The following is a 20,477-nucleotide window of genomic DNA, read 5'->3' as shown; positions in this document are numbered from 1 at the left end:
AAATTTGTGTTTGATACTGCAGTGTTTGTATTGCTGTAAAAACAAAAAAACCTCCAGTGTACCACTCATTAAAGCTGTATTCAGTGTGCAGACGCTGAGAATAATTACCATAAGCAACCAAAGTCTACACAAAGAAAATTTAAAATTTTAACATAATAATGAGGAAGCCTTTGTAACACAGCAGGTTAGGTAAGACTCTCCTGCCTTTAAATTCACCCTGTATTGTAGCATTGTTTGTTCCTTGCCATTATATGCCTCGAAATAATATCCTCTGTGTTTGGTCTGGGACTCAGATAATCTCAGTGATCAACATCACGGCTGGCCAACAAGTGTTGTTTGTTTAGATTTGCTACCATTTGTCATTTCAGATTTCTTCGCTTAAAAGAAATGTGCTGAATAAATAAGAAGAAGAAACTGAATGTTACACAGGTGAACACAGGGAGGGCATTTCAACAGCCAATTAATGGTGGAGATTTACTGAGGTGGTGGAGGTAATCAGACGGTACGTTCTGAGACGGACTGTTCTCTGCAATCTAAAACTGAAAAGCAGGATGACAGAGAAGATCTTCATAGCATACCACAGGAGTGATGGTCTAAGAAAGATCCTCACACTATTAAATTCCCTTTGACACAGCCCTCTGTTCTCACATCTTTGAACTTTGAGCTTTGAACCACTTCAGGGATGGCACTTTCACACTTAATCAATGAACATGTAAGAACCACAAAATGCAAATTTAGGATCAGAGCCATTAAATTATCATATACGTCTGAACACGAGTGAAATATTCATTTGTAATCTTAATTTGCGTTTCGCACTTCACAATGTTGTTTTTGGATCAGTTATCTTATTTATGTGATCCACACAAGCTGAAAGGATTTCCTTTCAAAGTACTTAGTTACAGACAGTGTGTTATAGTCAACTTTTTGTCATTTTCTTTTCTAACATATAGAAAATGATGAAATGTATTTGTGCTCTGCATTTGAGTTCATGAAAATTATACTTGCATATGACTATACTGTATTTTTGTTTCTGCTGTCTGCACAGGGAGGTGTGTGTAAATATGCTCTTTCGGACTGGTACATCTTGTGATTTTTGTGTATATATGCATGCGTGCATACGTGTGTTTGTATGTGTGTGTGCAGCCGTGCCCCTCACCATCTCTCAGCAGTGCTAACTGAATTATGCATTATTCAGAGTTTAATATTAGACAGTACGGGGGGGTAAATTGGAGCTATCAATCATCCAAGACATTCATATGTGCCAGACTTTGGGAATAATTTTTGAAAAGCAAAGCAGTCTTTGGGAATCAGGAGTGATTGGCTGGGGAAATTGGGTGTGGAAATTATAATTATTATTTCTTCATTTCTCAGCTTTGCCTCGTTGTGATGACATTAGCGTTATTAGCCATATGTTTAGGGATGATTGTTACTTGAGCTCCTGAGGATGCTCACAAGTGCACACCAAGGCACACTGCTAATGTGCTATAATCAAATCTTACAAAGTCAGACATTTCAATTGTCTTATTTTAAATGTTTGTCATTTTATTTTTTCTTAAAGCCAGGAGTTTATAAAATTGAAAATTTTTGTGGAACTTTACAGGTTTGATATATAATTGTGTTTAGAATGTTACATTAACAAATAAATCCCTTAAATAAAGCATGGGGGTTCACATCACTGAAGTACAAAATGCACTCAGATGCAGCTGAATAAGTCATTAACAGCAGGGTGGTAGTGTGTGTATGTGTGCATGTGTTTTCATGTCTGTGGAAATGTGCATGTGTTCATTCTCCCCAACAGCAAACAGAGCTCCTAGAGAGTGGCTTTGCGTCATCAGCAATGTGAGTCTTATATGCATGAATACCCATGGCACACAGTACCACTTAAGAAACATTTGTCTCAGAAATGTGATACAGCGTAATAGCCCCTCTTAGGCCAAACCATCCATGTCAAAGAGAATATTGAACTGAATATTGACTTTGAGTAAGGATGTATGCACAGTGCACATTAGGACAATTTGACAAAATTTAACATCAATTAATCTATTCCACACCAGAGTACAAACAAGCCTAAAAAAAACACCAGCATCACAGCTCTACTGTTTCTGAGGCTTCTAAATCATGAAAATGTATCTTGGATATTGACAAGGACTGTAAAACTTACTATAATACTTTTAATGCTTGCCCACATCATAATCAGGACATTTTGAGACCTGTTGGACATGATAAAGAAGCCACAGCTGAATACTATAGATTAAGAATAAACACTGCACATGCTCATGTCACATCTGGCCATTGGACTTTTAATTAGTGTTCATGATAACAAATAGCATATAAATAGTTTCCAGTTTTTTGGGGCTCATCTTACTCACAGTGAAGATCTTTGAATCAGACCAGTCTTTGGTTTTGCAGACTTTCTAATGATTCACTGTGAGAGGTTGAGCATGGAATTGAACACTATGCAGGCAAACACTGGGCATTTCAACGACCACTTATTGCTAATTGTAATGAAGCTTTATTTAAAGTGGTCTCCCAAATGGGTCTTTTGATGGTAAAGCTCCAAGGTAAACTGTCTTTCATCCATGATGCAGGTAGGTGATGGTCCCCATTTTCAAAAAGATGGACCGGATGGCGTATTTCAACTATTGGAATCATACTGCTCAACCTCCCTGGGAAAGCCTATGCTAAGGTGCCAAAGAGACTCTGGCTGATTGTCAAACCCTAGATTCACGAGAAACAATGAGAAACATCCTGGCTTTCGAACAGTAGCCCAGCTTTTTACCCTAAGGCAGATAATCATGGAATAATAGGAATTTGCTAATCCTGACAATATGTGTTTTGTGGCTTTGGAAAAGGCTTACGACCATGTTTCCGTAGGTTTCATGTGGGAGGCGCTGCAGTATTACTGGGCACCAGGGTTGCTGCTGTGGGCCATTTGGTCCTTATGAACTTGGAGTGAAAGCTCTGTTCATGTTCTTGGCATTAACTCAAGATTGCTCAAAGTGGGCATCAGAATTTGACAAGGGTGTGCCTCTCCTCTATGTGATATTAATGGACAGAATAATGAGACAGAGCCAACGTCTGAACAGGTGGCTCTGGTCACATTAGGGCGGTGTCTCTGCTGTTTGCTGTTTCCTCTGGCATCTTTGACCATGATCTCTGATTTGAGCAGTTTGGAGCTGAATGTGCCGTGGTCGGGGTCAGCAACAGCTCGTCCAAGTCTGAGGCCATTGTTTTGTTAGGTGGCAATCACAATGCAGTAGTGAAAGTGTAAGCGGCAAAGTGTGCCACTGCACTTTGATAGCCAGTTTCAGTCCACTTTGCGTATCACTAAGTAACTAATGAACATGAACTTGAGCTCCTGCTTTAGACGTCACTAATATGTTATAAACCCTGCCTTATTACATTCTGACAACTTTGTTTGGTCACATTGTGTCATTGACAAACGTTTCAGCCTCATGTTAACTCAAGTTCAGCTGGAAGCATCACAGAATCTATACGCCACTCTCAGCTCTGCTGTGGAATGCTTGCGAGGCCAGGCATGGCCGCTTTTGAACTCTAGCAAACAATGGAAATCTCTCCTCACCTGCTTCCTGCATTGCTTTCCAGTGCAATTGCTACCTAAGGGTAAGAAGGATTGTGGGTGGATTACTACAATGAATTAAAAGTGAATGTTAGGCAATAATCTGTGTGAGCAGGTGGAATGCTTTGTGTCTGCTCTACCCCACTGATGGCCATACACAGACAAACAAACACACACACACACACACACACACACACACACACACACACACACACACACACTGGCTTCATCAGTTATCTTTGTGTCTGAATGCAGTTTGCCTCCAGCCATGAATTACATTATTGATTTATCCATGGTATTTAAGATAATGCATGGGCATTCACTGATAACAAAAGCCATTTGGTGAGCACTTTGGTCCAAAGTGCCTTACAATAGCATGAGTGCATGCAGTTTTAGCACTGGGTGGCCAAAGTGGGAATTAACCCCCTTTCCCCAGTGAGCTACACAGGACATTCAAAACGAGCATGACATCATGAACTACTGCATCAGATGGGTGGGTTTATCTATGGATTAACTGAAAGATAAATGGGTGCATGAATAAATTCATAAATAAATGAACAAACAAAATGCACATAGGAAGACAAACATCCAGACAAGGCAGAGCTGGCAGACAAACAAAATTACCTCAGTTGTCCTTTTGATAAATGGATGCTGGGGTAATTGTGGAGTTTTGTGCATCCCTTAAAGGATATTTATCTCAATATATCATTCCTGAATACAAAGTTAGAGGGAAGTGTTTTGTCTTTAATTGACATTAACTGGGGAACCCACCACAAAATGATCACAAATTGTGCTGTGGATTTGGCCCTCCTCCTCTGTGGTCATGGATCTGCAGAATAATTCAATCTTAAACTATCTGGCAATTTCAAAGAAACCTTTTGTGAAGCCATCATATCTTCCACCTGCACTGCACTTCCATCCAGACTTGTAAATATTTCAGCGATGTCTTCCCATGTGGAGGAAGAAACATGCTTTTGATTGCCTTGTTCAGAGGAGCCTCCCACTCAAACATGCCAAGGACAGTAGTTCCCTGATCACGCTATATCTTGACTTGGCCTGGGGAAAGAATAGGAGATTGGACATTAAGACAGACCAAACATGTAGAAATTCTACAGTCCCACAATGCACTGATGATTGTATAAGCTGCAGCTAGCTGTGTGAAAATATTTACAAAACACATTATAAAGGTGCAGATATCTGACTGAATATCAGACATTGTGAATTCTGACCAAAAAGCCCTATATTTTGGTAGATGAAATATGCATGTCCAATAGTATGCATGAAAAAATGTCCAATATGGGGAAAATGGAGTAGAGAAGAGTATTATGTGAAAATCTGTGGCTAAGGTGTGATGATTCATAGTCAAGGTTACTTTTTTCCAATAATAGATCCTTTGTTTACCTTTTAATGAGATACTACTCATCAGATGTGTAGTATTTTCTCAAGTGCTGTAAACTATGATTAAGATGGATAATACACAGCTATATAATAGTGAATTGCCTGACTCACTAAACCTAATGTGCCTCCGTAAAACGACAGCACAAATACAGGGGCACACTGTGATTTAACTTTCAGAATTATAAAGCAGAATAGACACCTTGACATTTTGAATATTGGCTGCTTGCTTTGCCTGAACCAACACTCAACTTGCTAATAAGTTTTCATATTTGTCCTGCGCTTTCCCCAAAATGATAGATGAATATTGTTAGCATTGCTCATTTAAAACAAGTGACAAGAGACAGCCAGCTGTGTTATTTAAAATTCAGAATGTAGAAGTTGCCCTTTTATGGAAACAGAGAGTGGAGGCAAGAGATTCTCTGTTTCAAATATGCAGAGGAAAGCTGGATGATGTTTTTCCTTCATACCTTTATCTAATAAAGAGAAGATGAAGGGATGAGGAGTAGAAAAAAGAAAGGAGATGAGGAAAAAGGGGAGGATTGGGCATTACACCAGAGCCAGCAGAGCTAGCAAGGCATAGAGATGGACAGCTGAAGGGTTATGGGGCAAGGGGAGAAAACAACGCCTCACTGCACCTCAGAAGACAGGGGAAGTGTGTGTGTGTGTGTGTGTGTGTGTGTGTGTGTGTGTGTGTGTGTGTGTGTGTGTGTGTGTGTGTGTGTGTGTGTGTGTGTGTGTGTGTATGTATGTCAGCAATATATGTATACATATATATGTGTGTGTGTGTGTGTGTGTGTGTGTGTGTGTGTGTGTGTGTGTGTGTGTGTGTGTGTGTGTGTGTGTGTGTGCATGCACATGTGCACATGTTTTGTGTTTGGCCAGAAGGGAGCAGGTGTGTATGCTTGTTGGGTCAGAGTGAACATACGGATCAGAGACTAACACGCCTCTCCAGCCAAAGCCTCTGACTGTTTGACTCATGCTGTAGATAGCTTCAGTGTTTTTGTGCAAATGTGCATGACTTTTTGTGTGTGAGGCAGATTTTTTTTTTGACTGGGAGCAGAGAGCATGGACAAAGGAGCACAAACATGCCCAAGTTTTATGTGAAGTGACAGCTTGGCTCAAATCTTGGAATCTGTCGAGATGAGATGTTCAACAAGACACTGTCAACCAAACCTGGGTCAAACAAAACATGCAAATAATTCTCAGTGTTTGTCTTAGTCTTCTTGACCCACCAGATGGGTGAGATTTACTGAGGCATGCTAATTCAGACAAAGTCAGATGAGTTGTTAATCACAGAAAAGCATAATAAATTGTCTCTGAAATAAACCAAACACTGTGGCACACAGTTCAACCCAAAAAGCCTCCAGACCTCAAGCAACAGACTGCTTGATTCAGCAAATGCATTTTCTAAATACAAATACAAATACAAATAATACTGTCAAATACCATCAAACATGCAGCATTAGAATTACCAGGATGCTAATTATGACTTCTTCCCATTGCTGTCCCAAAGAAATTTTGCTGGCAGAGAGACGCTCAAACAACACATTAAATAACACAATTCCCTATGAAAAAATAATACTTTATTTGTCATAGTAAAATACTGGTTCGACGACCACTACAAGTCTTGTATAATTATGCATATGAAGGAAATAATGATAGGTATAGATGGATAATAGACGAATTGATGGGTAAATTGTTGGCAGTCTGAATCAGCTTAAAAGTGAAAGTAAACGTTTCAGGCATGCGGATGGGCAAACAAACAGAGCAATCTTGGTTTATCAATACAGAATGCATATATGGATACCTTATAATAGTCATAAGTCTTTAGGTTCACTAAATTGAAAACATGTACAAACGGAGTTGAACAGTTCCTTGACTTGACTAGTCTGTCCATTACCTCTATCCATTGAAACTTAGAGAGAGAGTGTGATTACTGAAGTAGAACTTTAAAACTGTCATGTGCAGGAAGCCTTTCTGTTTGGAGGTCTTTTGTGCTGTTTACACTTTGCCTCTCCAGGGTACTTCTACTAAACACCAGGGCCTCTCCAGCGCTGTCAGAAAATGGGAGCTTTGTCTGAGCTTTTCATGTCTTATCTGGGCCTCAGCCAAATGAAATGTCAGGCCATCACTCCTCCCCAGTTCAACAGGAACCTGCACATAACTCAAATCAGCTAGAATGCAGTGCAATTAAATGTGTCCCCTGAGTTACAAAAGCCCCCTCTAAGCTGAGGCTCCTCTTACATTGTATCCTGCAGGACACGACACATCTATTCAATAGCAGCTTAACTGTGCCCATTGACAATAGCCCGGGTAGAATATTGGAGAGGTGGAGTATTGTGACATTTGATGGCAAATGTGTTGGTGCCAGGTTTATCTCTTCAGCAACCAATGTACTGTGAGCCAACTTTGCAATTTTCTGAACACAGCACCTGTTTGGGCACTAATCACAAAGGTTTTGTGCCTTCTCCATAGATGATCACTGGCTTCCTCAGAACATAATGATGATGTGTAAAGCTGTATGCAAAGAAAAGCCCCGAAAATTGCATAACCACCGGGTGTGGAATTTGGTAAGACTCTGATTTAGTCTTTGGCTTCTGCAAATGCACAAATCAAAATCTGTCAAAAACTCTTGTGCTTACTGACTATAGCTGTCATTTCCTCAAAGCCCCTGATACCCTGCTACACTGAAAGCAGGCTTTTGAAAAGTGTCATTGTATCATTTGGCATTCAATAATAGCATTCAGAGAGATGGTGCTCCTGCACTGCTTGCATGTAATGTAATTTAAGGGTGATGAAGGAAGATGTCACACATGACAGCCATATTTTACAAAATGGAAAGAAGTTGACTGAGTCTGACCTGAATGGTAAAATGGACACATCTCCTGTAAAAAGCTTCCTCAATGGGGCAAAGTGAGCAATATTTGGGTTTTTAAGGACGGTACTATCCCTATTCTGACTTCTCGTCAACAGTGATCTAATCTAACCATCACAAATATAAGTTGTTTGCAAAATATGCTTTGGTAACTTACAAGTCAAGGCTGACTTACCTCCATTTGGTCCTGTTTGTGTTCAAAATGTGAAAGAGTTCCTCTGCATAGGTACCTGCATCTTGTGTGTACTTGGTCGGCATATACGTCCTTCATCCAACTTGGCATGCAAAGCTTACAAATAGACTGCAATCCCAAATAAGAAGCAAAGTGACAAGATTTGTCCTTTAATTTAATTTGTTTATTACTTTCTGAGGACCTTCATCAATGCTCTTGGCCTAACATGACTGCTAATAATCCAGCTGAGGGCTGCAAAAAAGCAGGGCACTGCCTGTGTTACAATTACAATTGGGGACTTTGCAACAGGACTTGGTTTGACTTTTTTTCATGCATACCTCGTCCAAGCATGTATCTATGGAGGGGATGAGTGAGTTGACAGCAGGGATTTGCTTTATGTGGTGGATGGGGAGTGATATTCATGACTGGAGATGGCTCAGCCCAGAATTGGCTGATGGTGATGGAACAGCAGGAATCATGTTCCTGCTGTAACCTTATCTTCCTAAGGTTACAAATGAAAAAAGTCTTCACCTTGCTCAAATCAAGGTAAGAAGCTTGTTACTGAAGACTGATGAAATCTTTTCTTTGGTTGGAGAATCTATGGTGGGAATGTTTTTCTTCCTGAAACATGGCTGGACCATTCAATTAACAACTCCAATATGAGTACAGATAACTACCATCATGAAAGACCATAATTGTGACACAGGCTGTGTCTACACTTACACTCTCTCAGATATTGTTAAATCCATAGATATCATATATATGTATGTATGTATGTGTATATATATACACACACACACACACACACACACACACACGTATGTATATGTGTGTGTGTGTGTGTGTGTGTGTGTGTGTGTGTGTGTGTGTATATATATTCTTACATGATGTATATGGTTAAATCTGATTTGAATTACCAAAATTAAGTATTGCTGACTGATTTTTGTCTTCCCAAAACAAAACATGAGCTTTTTGGGGTATGTTATGGGCCGCCCAGTTACAAAAAGTTCTTTGGCAGCCTGGGAACTGTGCTCTCCAGCTGAGGCAGCCCGGACTGTTTTCAGGAGATTGTAATGTTGATGTAACAGATGGTAAGATGTTCAACTTACAGTACCTATCCAGACTTCTGTAAAACATTTGGTCTGACTCAACTGATTGCTGAGCCAACATATTTGTGATGAATCTGAGGCAACTATTGATTTTATCATATCTGATAAGAAAGACATCTTACATAGAAAATAACCATAATTCCATGTTTTCGGAAACTGCAAAAGATACTTACTGTCAGGGAGGCTAATATAGGACTTAATACTGATAATGGCATTGAGTTTGATAAAAGAAAAGCTGTTACATTTTTTATTACCTTCTTTATTTGGCAAAACCCTTTGTCTCCAAACTCCCTGATAACCCTGGGGTGGTTTATGAAAACTTTGCATTCAGAAGCTGCAGTGACTTAGTTGTCAAGGCTAGCTGGCTGGCTTCTTACTTGACAGGAAGGGACTGGTGGGTTCAAGTTGGGGGGGCCTCTGTTTGAGGCTCTGCCTATCATCTGGGAAGTGTGTTGGGTCCTCTGCTCTCCCTCCTGTATATAAATGACATGAAAGCAGCCTGCACTAGTTCTTTGTCCTTATGCACCAGTGATTCAGCCGTTCTTGTTCAGTTGCAAGCTACTTTGAAATCTACTTCTAAAAGAAAGAAGACATACATGGACACAATGCCACGGCTGACATAGTTAACCTTAGCCTTTATAGATGCAGGATGAGGGTGGCTACGATTCCTTTTATTTGTGCTGGTGCCACTGAGTAGAAGAAACTGCCCCTTGAAATCAAACAGTCATTGAACCCACTGGTCTTTACAGCAGTGGTCAAACAGACTGCATCTCTCAAAGTGATAGAGACATACATATTGGAACGCAGTGCATGATCATGTCACCTGACTGCACTACTGAAGACTGTTGATGTTAGGTGTTGATAATGTTTTTGTTTTATACAGTGATGTCTATTGTTAATAATATGTGCTTTTTATTTACGGAAATGAATGTCTCCATCCTCTCTGGACTGAAGCAAAAACCAAAGTCAGAAATAGAAATAATTCCTCGGCTATTTTCTTATCATTTTTTTCTGTGTTGCAATGAGCTCAACTCAACTCACTCATGCCCTGTTGTGTCAGCAAACAAAAGTGATTCCTCCAATCATGAATGTAAGCCCAAAATGAGTGGATGACAGTGGTAGTTGTAAAGATTTTAAACAATTTTCCAATGAGATAGTCATTTTGCCAAACCAGTCTGCTCAGCCTTAGCAATTACTTTACAAGCCTACAAAGATGTAACAGTGTATTTGTCATTTATTATACAGAACTATTCTATGCTAAAACAGAAATATTAGAAAGCATCATGAGAATAACAACAACCAGTTAATCTTAACATGCTGCTAAAACACTATGTGTAAGGCATCATAGTACATTTCCTCTAAACGAGATGGCAATATTGGTCCAATAAGAAATTAGGGTATTAGTGCCGAACACGTTCTTGCTTAACTATTAAAATACATATCTGCGAAGACAGATTTTGACTGAGCAGATGAGAATTTCATGCTTTTGTGTGACACACGGACCGACAGAGGCACAGTCATAATCGCACATCCAAACACATAATTACATCTGCTTGCGCTTTTTGCAAAGCAGGTGACATTATTGGTCATCTCCACTCTGTTTTGGTTCCGAATGTGACAGGTCAGGGTTTCTGTTTATTGATGTAGGTGCTAACTGTTCAGACCCAGATTAAAAAAACACTTGCAGGGCTCCACAATAAATCGGGTGAGGTGAGTCTCCTCCTCTGCCCACTGACTTGCAACATTTGGCTGTCTCATTCAAGAGAAATCGAGGCAGCCAGCCAGCTGGTGTAATATGGCTTGCTGGGGTTCTGGCTGCTCAGGAGCCAAACTCTGATGACTCATCTCCACTCAGGAGGAGAGATGCCAGACACAGAAGTGGTATTTGTCAGCGAGAGTGAAAATAACCATCTGCAGGCCATCTCGCTAACATCTTTTATTTACCGACACCACCCTGTCTGGCCCGCTGTCTGTGTGTTGGTTAGCTGGCTGGCTGAAAGACTGACTGGATGTTTGATTTGCAGGCTGTCTGAATCCGGACTTAGTTGTTTTACTGTTCTCTGTATACTGATTGACTTTTTCTCGCTACTTGACACCTGTGGCCACTTACTTCAGCATCTGATTGGCTCTCAATATGAATGCATGCCCTCATTTGCACTGTGCATTTGTTCTCAGTAACCTGCCAAAAAGAGTCAAATATAAACTCTATAACTGATGTTAGCAACTTATAATAGAATTCAGACATGCCCATATAGCTCTCTCTCTCTCTATCTCTGTGGTTGTGTGTGTGTGTGGTGTTGGTGTGTGTTGTGTGTGTGGCTCTATTAAGATATGTCTAGAATGCTGTAACCAAGGCTAGCAAACATTGGTTCTCGCATCATGTCATATCAAGTGTTATATCAGAGAATGAGAGTAACAATTGGTAAAGTAAGACACTTAATTATGTAATCCCACTATCCATCGGTTCATTATTTAGTCCTTTACTGAAGGATACTGTATTGACAAATCCAGTCCCCGTAGTCTTTTCTCTCTCTAACACTCCCAACCAAGTTCCCCAGATTTGTCTGACTTCTCTCTTCCCTTCTCAGAGCTCACATGGGAAAGAGGCAACAGGAATTTCAATGAAATAATCATAATGACAGCGGTGGAGTATAAATCTTCATTCACCCAGCATGCCTAAAATGCAACCACCTCTCTTAGTGACACATAATATGTGACTTGCTGCTTTATCTGACAAGCTGTGTGAAGAATACGCAATTTGAACCAGCAAGAATCCTTTGTCTACAACACCAGTAAGTTGATCTCACTTCAGCCAGTTGCCTCCTGTGTTCCCTACACAAAGTTTAAGTGAGTACTATCTAGGATACACACAGTTTGAAGAAATGCAAATTCTTCCTTGATTTTTATGCCTCTTCATTGGCAACAGCCATGGCTGGAGACATTATGTTTTCCATTCTTGAGTCCCTCTGTCCATCCCATTCCCATGAATGTGATTTCTCTGCTACTTGACTGACTGAAAGCTGCATCCAACTGCAAAAGAAGTTTTTCATGTTCCTTATTCTGCCTGATTCTGACTGTGATGAGGTATGACAGGTGTCCTGCACTTCAGTGACCATTGACTGTCTGTAGGTCATTGGTCTGTAGGTCCTACAGTATGTTGAGGCAGAAATACATTGTGTTTTATTAGTGTGGTCTCATAACAGAATATGATACAGGTGGCCAAATCATGCACTAGGAGGAAAAACATCATGACACCTAAAATCACCCTGTACATGACAGAATATTAAGCAGCTAATTAATGGGCCCAGCAGACAATCATGAATAAAATGTGACGACTATTCCCTACCAGGTCTATTAACTGCCCTAGCTGGCCTCCAAACAGGGGTGTAGGTTTCTGGGAGAATGCGAGATAGAAGTTCGCTTTAATATTGAGATTATTAAGGGTGAATCGCACGCGTGCCTTTAATTATGCCTGAATTTACAGGTGCGGTCACTTTAAGACATTATTGGCGCACTGATAATAAAGTAGGCAGTGGGACCTCGCAGAAAACAACAGCAGCTTCGGCAGACTTATGATAATTAACATATCTATAAGGTAATTTTTCCCTCTTGAAGATGTACATCAATAATGCAAAAAAGTGGCCAGTGTCACTCGTCATGTTGTTTACTGGTCCACAGTCAGTGTGTAAACGTAGCCAATCAACTAGCTAGCTAACGCAAATAGCTAACTCGCGGATTTACTGTTACATAAGTTATTAAACTAGGCGAATTACCCGAACGAGGCTAATTACAAACACGTGTTGTAGTTTATACACACACAGTTAGCCAGCCTGCTACATTATTTGTAAATTAGCTCGGCAGAAACAGCACAGACTGCGGGAGGTAGACAGTGGAAAGGTGAGCGTATGATAAATAATGAACGCTTTGCGATGCATAGGCTGCGAAACAGTTACTGGAGTGTGTTAAATAGCCAAGCCAGGAGAGCTAGAGGGATCCTGGGGAGACAGCAGGCAGCAGGTGGAGCCAAATTGTCTGGGGACCGACGAGCACCCCTTAGAGCTCAAATGAAGTCTTTGCCCTTGGCTCCAAATATCTGGAACATCTTGCATGGAACAAAAAATGTTATTTCAGTGATGTTACTTGTGGCTGAGCTTAGGTGCCAGTACCTCTGCTAATTCACATTTCTCCATTTAAGCCATAGACCTGCATATGAAGTAATTTTTTTTTTTTGTTTTGCTCTGTGGTTTGGTTTGTGTGCATTTATATAGATGTCACAGTGTATTTGAACGTTGACAAAGAGATTGCACTACTGTCTAATGATTCCTGCACTATCACAGTGACTTCCGGCCAGCAGATGCAGTGCAGCAAAAGGAGGGGAGAGATCTGATAATGTGAGACTGATGTTGCCTTATTAAAGCTGAAGAGCTGGCATTTGATGAAAGCGAGAGGTTGGACCCAAACATTATGCTATTTTAAAAGCAGCAGTTAAGAGAGCATCACATCATCTAACATTGTTGGTTTCGGACAAGCACAGCTTTCCTGTATCCTAAAGAAGCTAATTAAAACCATAATAACTGGGGCGTTGCATTTTAACAAGTCTACAAGGGATCCTTGTTTGTATAGCGACACATTGGTGCTGACACAGGTGAGAGGTGTACTCTCTGTGTGCACGCATGGGTGTGTGTTGCAGGCTAATTGCTGTTTGTAAATAGAGTGCAGGTTGTCATGCTCATTCACATGCCAGGAGCAGCTACCCAGTATGGTGGAAGTGTGTCTGGGTTGTTGGCCACATGACTGGCAGTGGAATATTTAATGCACTGTAGTGAGCACTCTAATTGGCAGCAGCTTTTATTGATGTTGGGGAGTAGAAGGGAGTGCATACAGACAGTGATAAAAAAAAAAAAAAAAAAAAAAAAAAATCATTCATTAATTTATCTCAGTTTACTTTCATATCCAATTAATGAAGATTATTGACACATACAACATTTGAAACTACTTTTAGAGCATGAGTTTTGCACTTTTAAAGGATAATAGATAAGGTCTTTGATAATGATAAAGTCTTTGGCTGTCAGAACTGTATGACAAAGTGATGACAAAATGATGAATGGTTGACTGTTACAGACACAAGTCTCTGTATTATAAAATGAGGAATAATGAAATGAAATTACATTTAGGTTATGGTTTAGGAATCAAAGTCCTTGAAAATTCATGGCATGGTGCAGAGCTTGGCAAAATGGAACGAGAAGCTGAAATTCATCCGAACAAGGTCCTGCTTTACTCTAGCCCACCCAGAATAATGTTAAGATTACAGATACGCAAACAGCTGACACTTCAAAATACAATTTGCAGAATATTTCACTGAAGTAAACTGCTAATACAAATGCACAGTTAAAATGATGGTAATGAAATGTGGAGGACTTGTGGAGTAAATGAGCTGTGTTATCTTGTTTCAGTCAGATCTTTGCTGTTTTCTCTGCAGTCATGAGTGCAAAGTCTCCTCAGTTTAGGTTAGTCCTGCCCTGTTTAGCTGTAGTTATTGCTCATTTTGGCAGAGTCAGTATAAAGAAACACACAATTACACCTTGCTGTCTTCTCTGAAATGGGGTCTAATATCTCATTATAACAGGTTCTTGCATAAATATGCAGGCAAGGCTGGAACCACATAAAATGTACTGCTTTCATGTCACTCCACTCACACGCTCTGGCACGGTATGGTGGCTTGCGTCAAAAAGCTGCATGTCCCCACATTTTTAGATGATTTTTTTGGTGTTGTATTTTAACAGAGTAAAGTACAATACCTAACATGCACAGTGATTCAAGTGGTTGCAGCTGCGTGTCAAGAGATGGTAAAAAAAAAAAAAAATCTCCATTCTGCATAGATTCATGCTATGTTCATACTGGCAGCTGTTCCGTCTAGTATAGCATTCATTGCTATTTTAAGGAATTTTTAATAGGCAACTTGAGTAAAAGCATGCATTTAGCTCTACTGCTGACACCTGATACTGATGCAACCATCGGGGTCACAAGTTATATATTGGTACTGCTGTGCTGCTACTTTGTTCCTCTTGCTCAAGTGGAATTGATTAGATAATCCTACGTAGATGGAAGGCTGGAGAGGTCTACAGTGGCTTTTACTAAACAAGCAAATAGATCACTTCAATTAAATGTAGACTTGGCTTAATGTCAACTGGATGATGGGATTTTGTGCTTTGATATGGTTTTGCAAACTGCAGTCATTCTTCCTCTGTGTGTAGGAACAATGCCGGTGCCAGAGCAGCCTGCGGAGCAGGAGAAGGGGGCCATGGTTCCCCCTGTCATGCCAGCCTCTAATGGAGATGGATCGGAGACAGAGACCACCTCCTCCATCCTTGCATCTGTTAAAGAGCAGGTAAGCCATCTCCAAGTGCCTCTGTATCTGTGTGTGTGCACTCGTGCATATGTATGTGAGTTTTCTTTGTGAGTCTACATATGAAAATGTTTCACAAAGTTAAAATTTCTTGACCTCTGTTGTATTTGCCTTTGATAATAGTCACGCAGAGGCAATTCTAACTCACTCTCTCTTGTTCTTCTTGTCCCTCATGGACCTTAGAACAGCTTGTTTCAAGGCAGGTCAGGAGGTTGTTACTATTACTCGGAGGAGCGCCCGCTCCTCTGCTTTAAAGTGTTTAAAAGAAACCCAAGATTGATGGGTGTCAAGGGAAAGTGAGAATGTAATGGATGGAAATGATGGAGATTAAGGGGAGAGAGCTGTAGCCAAGTAGACATAATTGAAAAAGTCATTAAAATCAAGGCAATTACTCAACGGGGAGCCGTGGAAGGTAGCTACAGCGCTGCTAGGGGACAGGCAGGGCCATGATGCTGCCTGGTGTCAGGGTAGGGGGAGGCAGAGGGGGAGAAAGTGATGAGAGGAGATAATGGCAAAGAGGATGGGCAGGAAAGGAGGATAGAGAGAGGAGAGAAGGAAGAGAGGGTGGTTGAGTTAGAGGGGGCTGGATTAGTGCAGGACCTTATCAGTTCATAACAGTATAGTTTCCAGTGGAGGCTGCTGAGACAGCACACAATACTGAGAAGAAAAGGGAGAGAGAAAAAAACAAAAGGAGCAGAGACAGACGGAGGGAGAGAGTGGAAGGGAGACAGCTCTGTGGGTTTGATTAACACAGCTCTACGTGTCTGAGTGGGAGTTTGGTGGCGAAATGCTACATTCACAATCGATAGCCTTGGAGATACAATAGGGCATGTGTATGTGTGTGTGTGTGTGTGTGTTGTGTAAGTGTGCACAAAAAAGTCAGCATAGTTCTGTGTGAGCTTTTTCACTTTATACTTCAATGAAGGTCCCCACCCACGCACACACACACACACACACACTGACATACACACACAGTGCCTGCCTCGAGGATGAAAAGACATTTTTAGTCCCAGATTCCTCTGAAAAATCCTGAAGTTCATGCTAATTGCACTGGATGATTTGTGTTTAGCCTTAGACCTATTCCTTTGTGTAATGGAATGCTGTCTTAGTTGTATCTCACGGTGAGATATAACAGATTTATCATGTTGACTCTCTACATTACCTCTGAAGTTCTCCCTAATGGAAGTCTACAAAATATATTCCATTTACCCTTACTGGGTGAGGGACAAATGTTGACTGCAATTGAAGCTTTTTTTTTTTTTTTTTTATTTTCTTTCAAATGGTGATCATTTCTATGAGGCTTTCCCTCCCCCCATCAGAAAACCTCTCATGCTCTCACATCACTGAGGCATTGAAACTTAGGAGCTTTAGTCAGATCCATGCAGTGGACCAGATTTGAACCCGCAGCCCCCCACATGGGGAGACCAAATGTATAGAAGTTGTCCAGTAGGGAATTCATCACAGAGCTGTAGTCATTGTTGAAGTCCGTTTTTTAGTGCTACTGCTCTGATACTTCTCCCCTGAGGAAAAAAGTGTTTTGAAAATTCAAAATTAGTTCTCTGCTCAGCCATCAGAAGGAATGGGGAATAGTCTGGCAATCAGGTTATTGAGGAACGTGATTTTGATATTACAACAACCTAATCAGTTTTACATAGCAGCATTTTGGAAGAAATAGGCTGCACTTGCTGCTGGAGTGCCAATGCAGCAGCAAAGCATAAAAGCAGATCAATGGTATACAATGGCAACAACTTTATTTTGTGATAATGGGAGATTGTCATAAGAATAAAGGCTTGTTAACAGTTGCTGTTCTGTATTTCCAACCTTAAAACAAATTGTTTTGTAGTCCACACTAATACAGAGTAGGTTGAAAAAATGCATACTACTGTCTATCTATTCTGTGGGAAAAGTAAAGTGGACAGTCTATTTACATTTTTCTATTTCATTGAAACAGTAAGAAAACTGAGGGGTAGTTAGAGAAAGGTTTAACTGTATTTGGGGCACTTGTGGATCCAGAGGAAGCACACTTAACCAAAAATCATCTATGGGCAACATACAGTTTGTTGCCTTCAGATTATTTGCATATGAGGCATTACTCTGCACTGTGTTGTATCCAGTGTAATATGATGCAGGCAGCCTAGAGGTTCAGCAGAGGGAAGATTCAAGAGTGATACGTGTGTGTGTGTGTGTGTGTGTGTGTGTGGGTGTGGGTGTGTGTGTGGGTATGTGTGTGGTGGTGTGTGTGTGTGTGTGGTGTGCACGTACACACACTCAGACACACACACACACACACACACACTGCCACCTGCAATATTTCTATACTATTCCTATTGTAACTCAGTTGTATCTAGGGAAACCAGTGGAAGGACCGCAAACTTGTTTAGGTTTAAGCAGTTTAATCATTTAAATACTTAAACTTTTGATAATTAATTTTTTTTTATTGCAGAGGACCCATAAATTCAACTAACAACGTTAGTAAAATAAATGTTTAATAAAGTACAGCCGTATGTCCTCCAACTGTTATCCTCTTCCTGTGCAGCTTGCTACCCTACATTGTGACATGAATTATGATTATGAGCAGGAGCTGATGCTTCACTTATTAGCCTTCAACATGTTTGTTATAGTATTTCACCTGTCGTCTCCACTCTCATGGAATACAATCTGTTATCCTACTGCCACATTTTCAAAATTGAAACAGCCTTGATTGTGACTTGTAGAAGGCGTAAGTTTGTGCACTTGATCATGTCATGTAATTTAGGAGTCAAGTATTTTAATGTATATGAAGTTGCTGTGGTGTAAAAAAAAAAAAAAAAAAAAAAATTATGAACAGTCCAACCACTGCTTCATTGTTTCACTGCAATGTGCACTCACTCTGTCTAACTGAGTTAGCCTCTAGTTTGCCAGGCTAGTGAACACAAACTCTGAGCTCTTCTCTTCTGGTAGCACTGCTCTGGGTGCACTGCGCTAATTATGGTATAGCGCCTCAGTGGATTGTGCCGGTATTGCATTATAATTAGACTAGAAATTCCGCCTTGTGGTTTTATGCCTCATTTGCAATGTAGACGTTGAAGGAATTTAATAAAAGGTATTAAGTGTATTTTTTTTTTTGGCAAAATGGAAGTCATTATGTTGAAATGTATAATTCCAGTGAGTAACTTCAAGTGAGAAACATGCTGTGTTTTCTAGGCAGTTTCAAAGTGGGCATCCAACATTAGTGTCACCAATTCAGTATCAGTTGTGAAATATGCTCACAGTGTCTTGACCTTTGAACTTTTGGATATAAAATGTCATCACTTCAACATTTTATCCTACTTGACATTTGTGTGACCTTAACCTTTGACCTTTGACCACCAAATTCTAATCAGTTTATCCTTGAGTCCAAGTGGACATTTGTGCCAGATGTAATGAAATTATTTTAGCCGTTCATGAGATATCACATTCACAAGAGAATGGGATGGACGTGAGGTCACAGTGACCTTAACCTTTGACCTCCAAAATTTGAGTCCAAGTGGTCATTTGTGCCTAATTTCAAGAAATTCCCTCAAGGTATTCCTCAGATATTGTGTTTATTAGACTGGGCGGATGGATGGACAACCTGAAAACATAATTCCTTTTGTCACGGCCATTGCCGGCATGGAGGCATAAAATCACTATTGTACAGAACAGTGGTTATTACTATGTGCACAAAAAATGTGTTTAACCGTGCCGGGACTGACAGGCGGCAGAAAATTTGAGGAAGTCGGCAGCCTCCAAGATCTCTGTGGAAGAAAAACCCTGCTGCTTGCACATGAATAATACATTTACACACGCACTGCATATTCACACATGTAGACACACATGAACACATGCACACATACGCTAATACACACAGATCATAATTGATGGTATGCAGCATTCAGTGGTGTGGTGTTTCGTGATCTCTTTGCTGTTTGCCCTTTATCGGCATATCTTAAATACTTAACATATTCTTCATTGATCTCTATCTGGCCCACAGGGCGTGTGTGTGTTTGCATGTGTTGCATGGGCATACTTGCAAGTGTGTAAATCGATGGATGTAAAATGTATGATCAAACATAAGCCTAAATATACTTCTCACCCCCTCTCTGTCTCACACCGGCAGTTTTCTGTCCAGGTGTGTATGTCTGCATTTTTGCACGCATGTGTGGTGTGTTGCTCCAGTAACCCAGCAGGCCCTCTCCCATTGCGGCACATCACCATGCCTAACACATACCTTTCTCCACCATGGCTGTCCCTGCGAGGATACACACATGGCTTAGCCTCCATTTAGAAGATGCCATCTGTCAGCCTGTGTGTGTGTGTGAGAGAGAGAGAGAGAGAGAGATGAGAGAGAGAGAGAGAGGAGAGAGAGAGAGAGAGGAGAGAGAGAGAGAGAGAGAGAGAGAGAGAGAGAGAGAGAGAGAGAGAGAGAGAGAGGAGAGAGAGAGAGAGAGAGAGAGGAGAGGAGAGAGAGAGAGAGAGGAGAGAGAGAGAGAGGAGAGAGAGAGAGAGAGAGAGAGAGAGAGAGAGAGAGAGAGAGAGAGAGAGAGAGTATGAGAGAGTATGAGAGTTTATGTTTGTGTCTTTGTGGCATGCAGTTAAGGTAATAATGACATGTTGTATGTTCATATCAGTGAAATTACCTCCCCAGTGCTGTTTGCTCAGGAGGTTAATATGTTTTCATATCAGTGACTGTCACATCTGTCAGGAGCATCCCTTCACCCCACCTATGCAATCATACAAAGACACAGACACTTACAAACACTTAGCATGTGATAGTTGTATCAGTGGTGTTGTGAACCAATTTGTCAAAGCAGTCTTTATGCTATTAATGTGCTGTGTGCATCAAAAGTGAGATAAGTATGTTTTTCCATGATTCATCAAAGATTATGATAAGTGTGATGAGGTGTAGTGCAGTGGAAAGAAAAGGTGTGGTGGACGGC

General features: G+C 40.7%; 1 protein-coding gene and 1 long non-coding RNA gene across 4 annotated transcripts in view; one reads left to right on the top strand and one right to left on the bottom strand.

Annotated features, from left to right (window-relative positions):
• Positions 1–20,477, top strand: part of ctnnd2a (catenin (cadherin-associated protein), delta 2a) — a 341,708-nt gene that overhangs the window by 34,744 nt on the left and 286,487 nt on the right. The window contains exons 1-2 of one of the 3 annotated variants that reach the window (XM_030079644.1): positions 12,624–12,729; positions 15,389–15,522. In XM_030079644.1, the coding sequence (XP_029935504.1) occupies positions 15,394–15,522 (129 nt within the window). In that variant the 5' untranslated portion in view covers positions 12,624–12,729; positions 15,389–15,393. Of the gene's footprint in view, positions 1–12,623; positions 12,730–12,940; positions 13,032–15,388; positions 15,523–20,477 lie in introns of those variants that run through there. The other 2 variants (XM_030079645.1, XM_030079647.1) reach the window with 2 other exon arrangements.
• On the bottom strand, positions 3,348–18,938 carry LOC115379007 (uncharacterized). The gene is made up of 3 exons (XR_003930186.1): positions 18,872–18,938; positions 7,404–7,410; positions 3,348–3,358 (listed from the first exon to the last, which is right to left on the bottom strand). It is a non-coding gene; the product is annotated as an uncharacterized LOC115379007 (long non-coding RNA).

This window comes from Myripristis murdjan, chromosome 20 (genome assembly GCF_902150065.1).
Source record: "Myripristis murdjan chromosome 20, fMyrMur1.1, whole genome shotgun sequence".
NCBI lineage: Eukaryota > Metazoa > Chordata > Actinopteri > Holocentriformes > Holocentridae > Myripristis > Myripristis murdjan.
The sequence above is the reverse complement of the archived record's forward strand: the minus strand, read 5'-3'. Positions and strand labels throughout refer to the sequence as shown.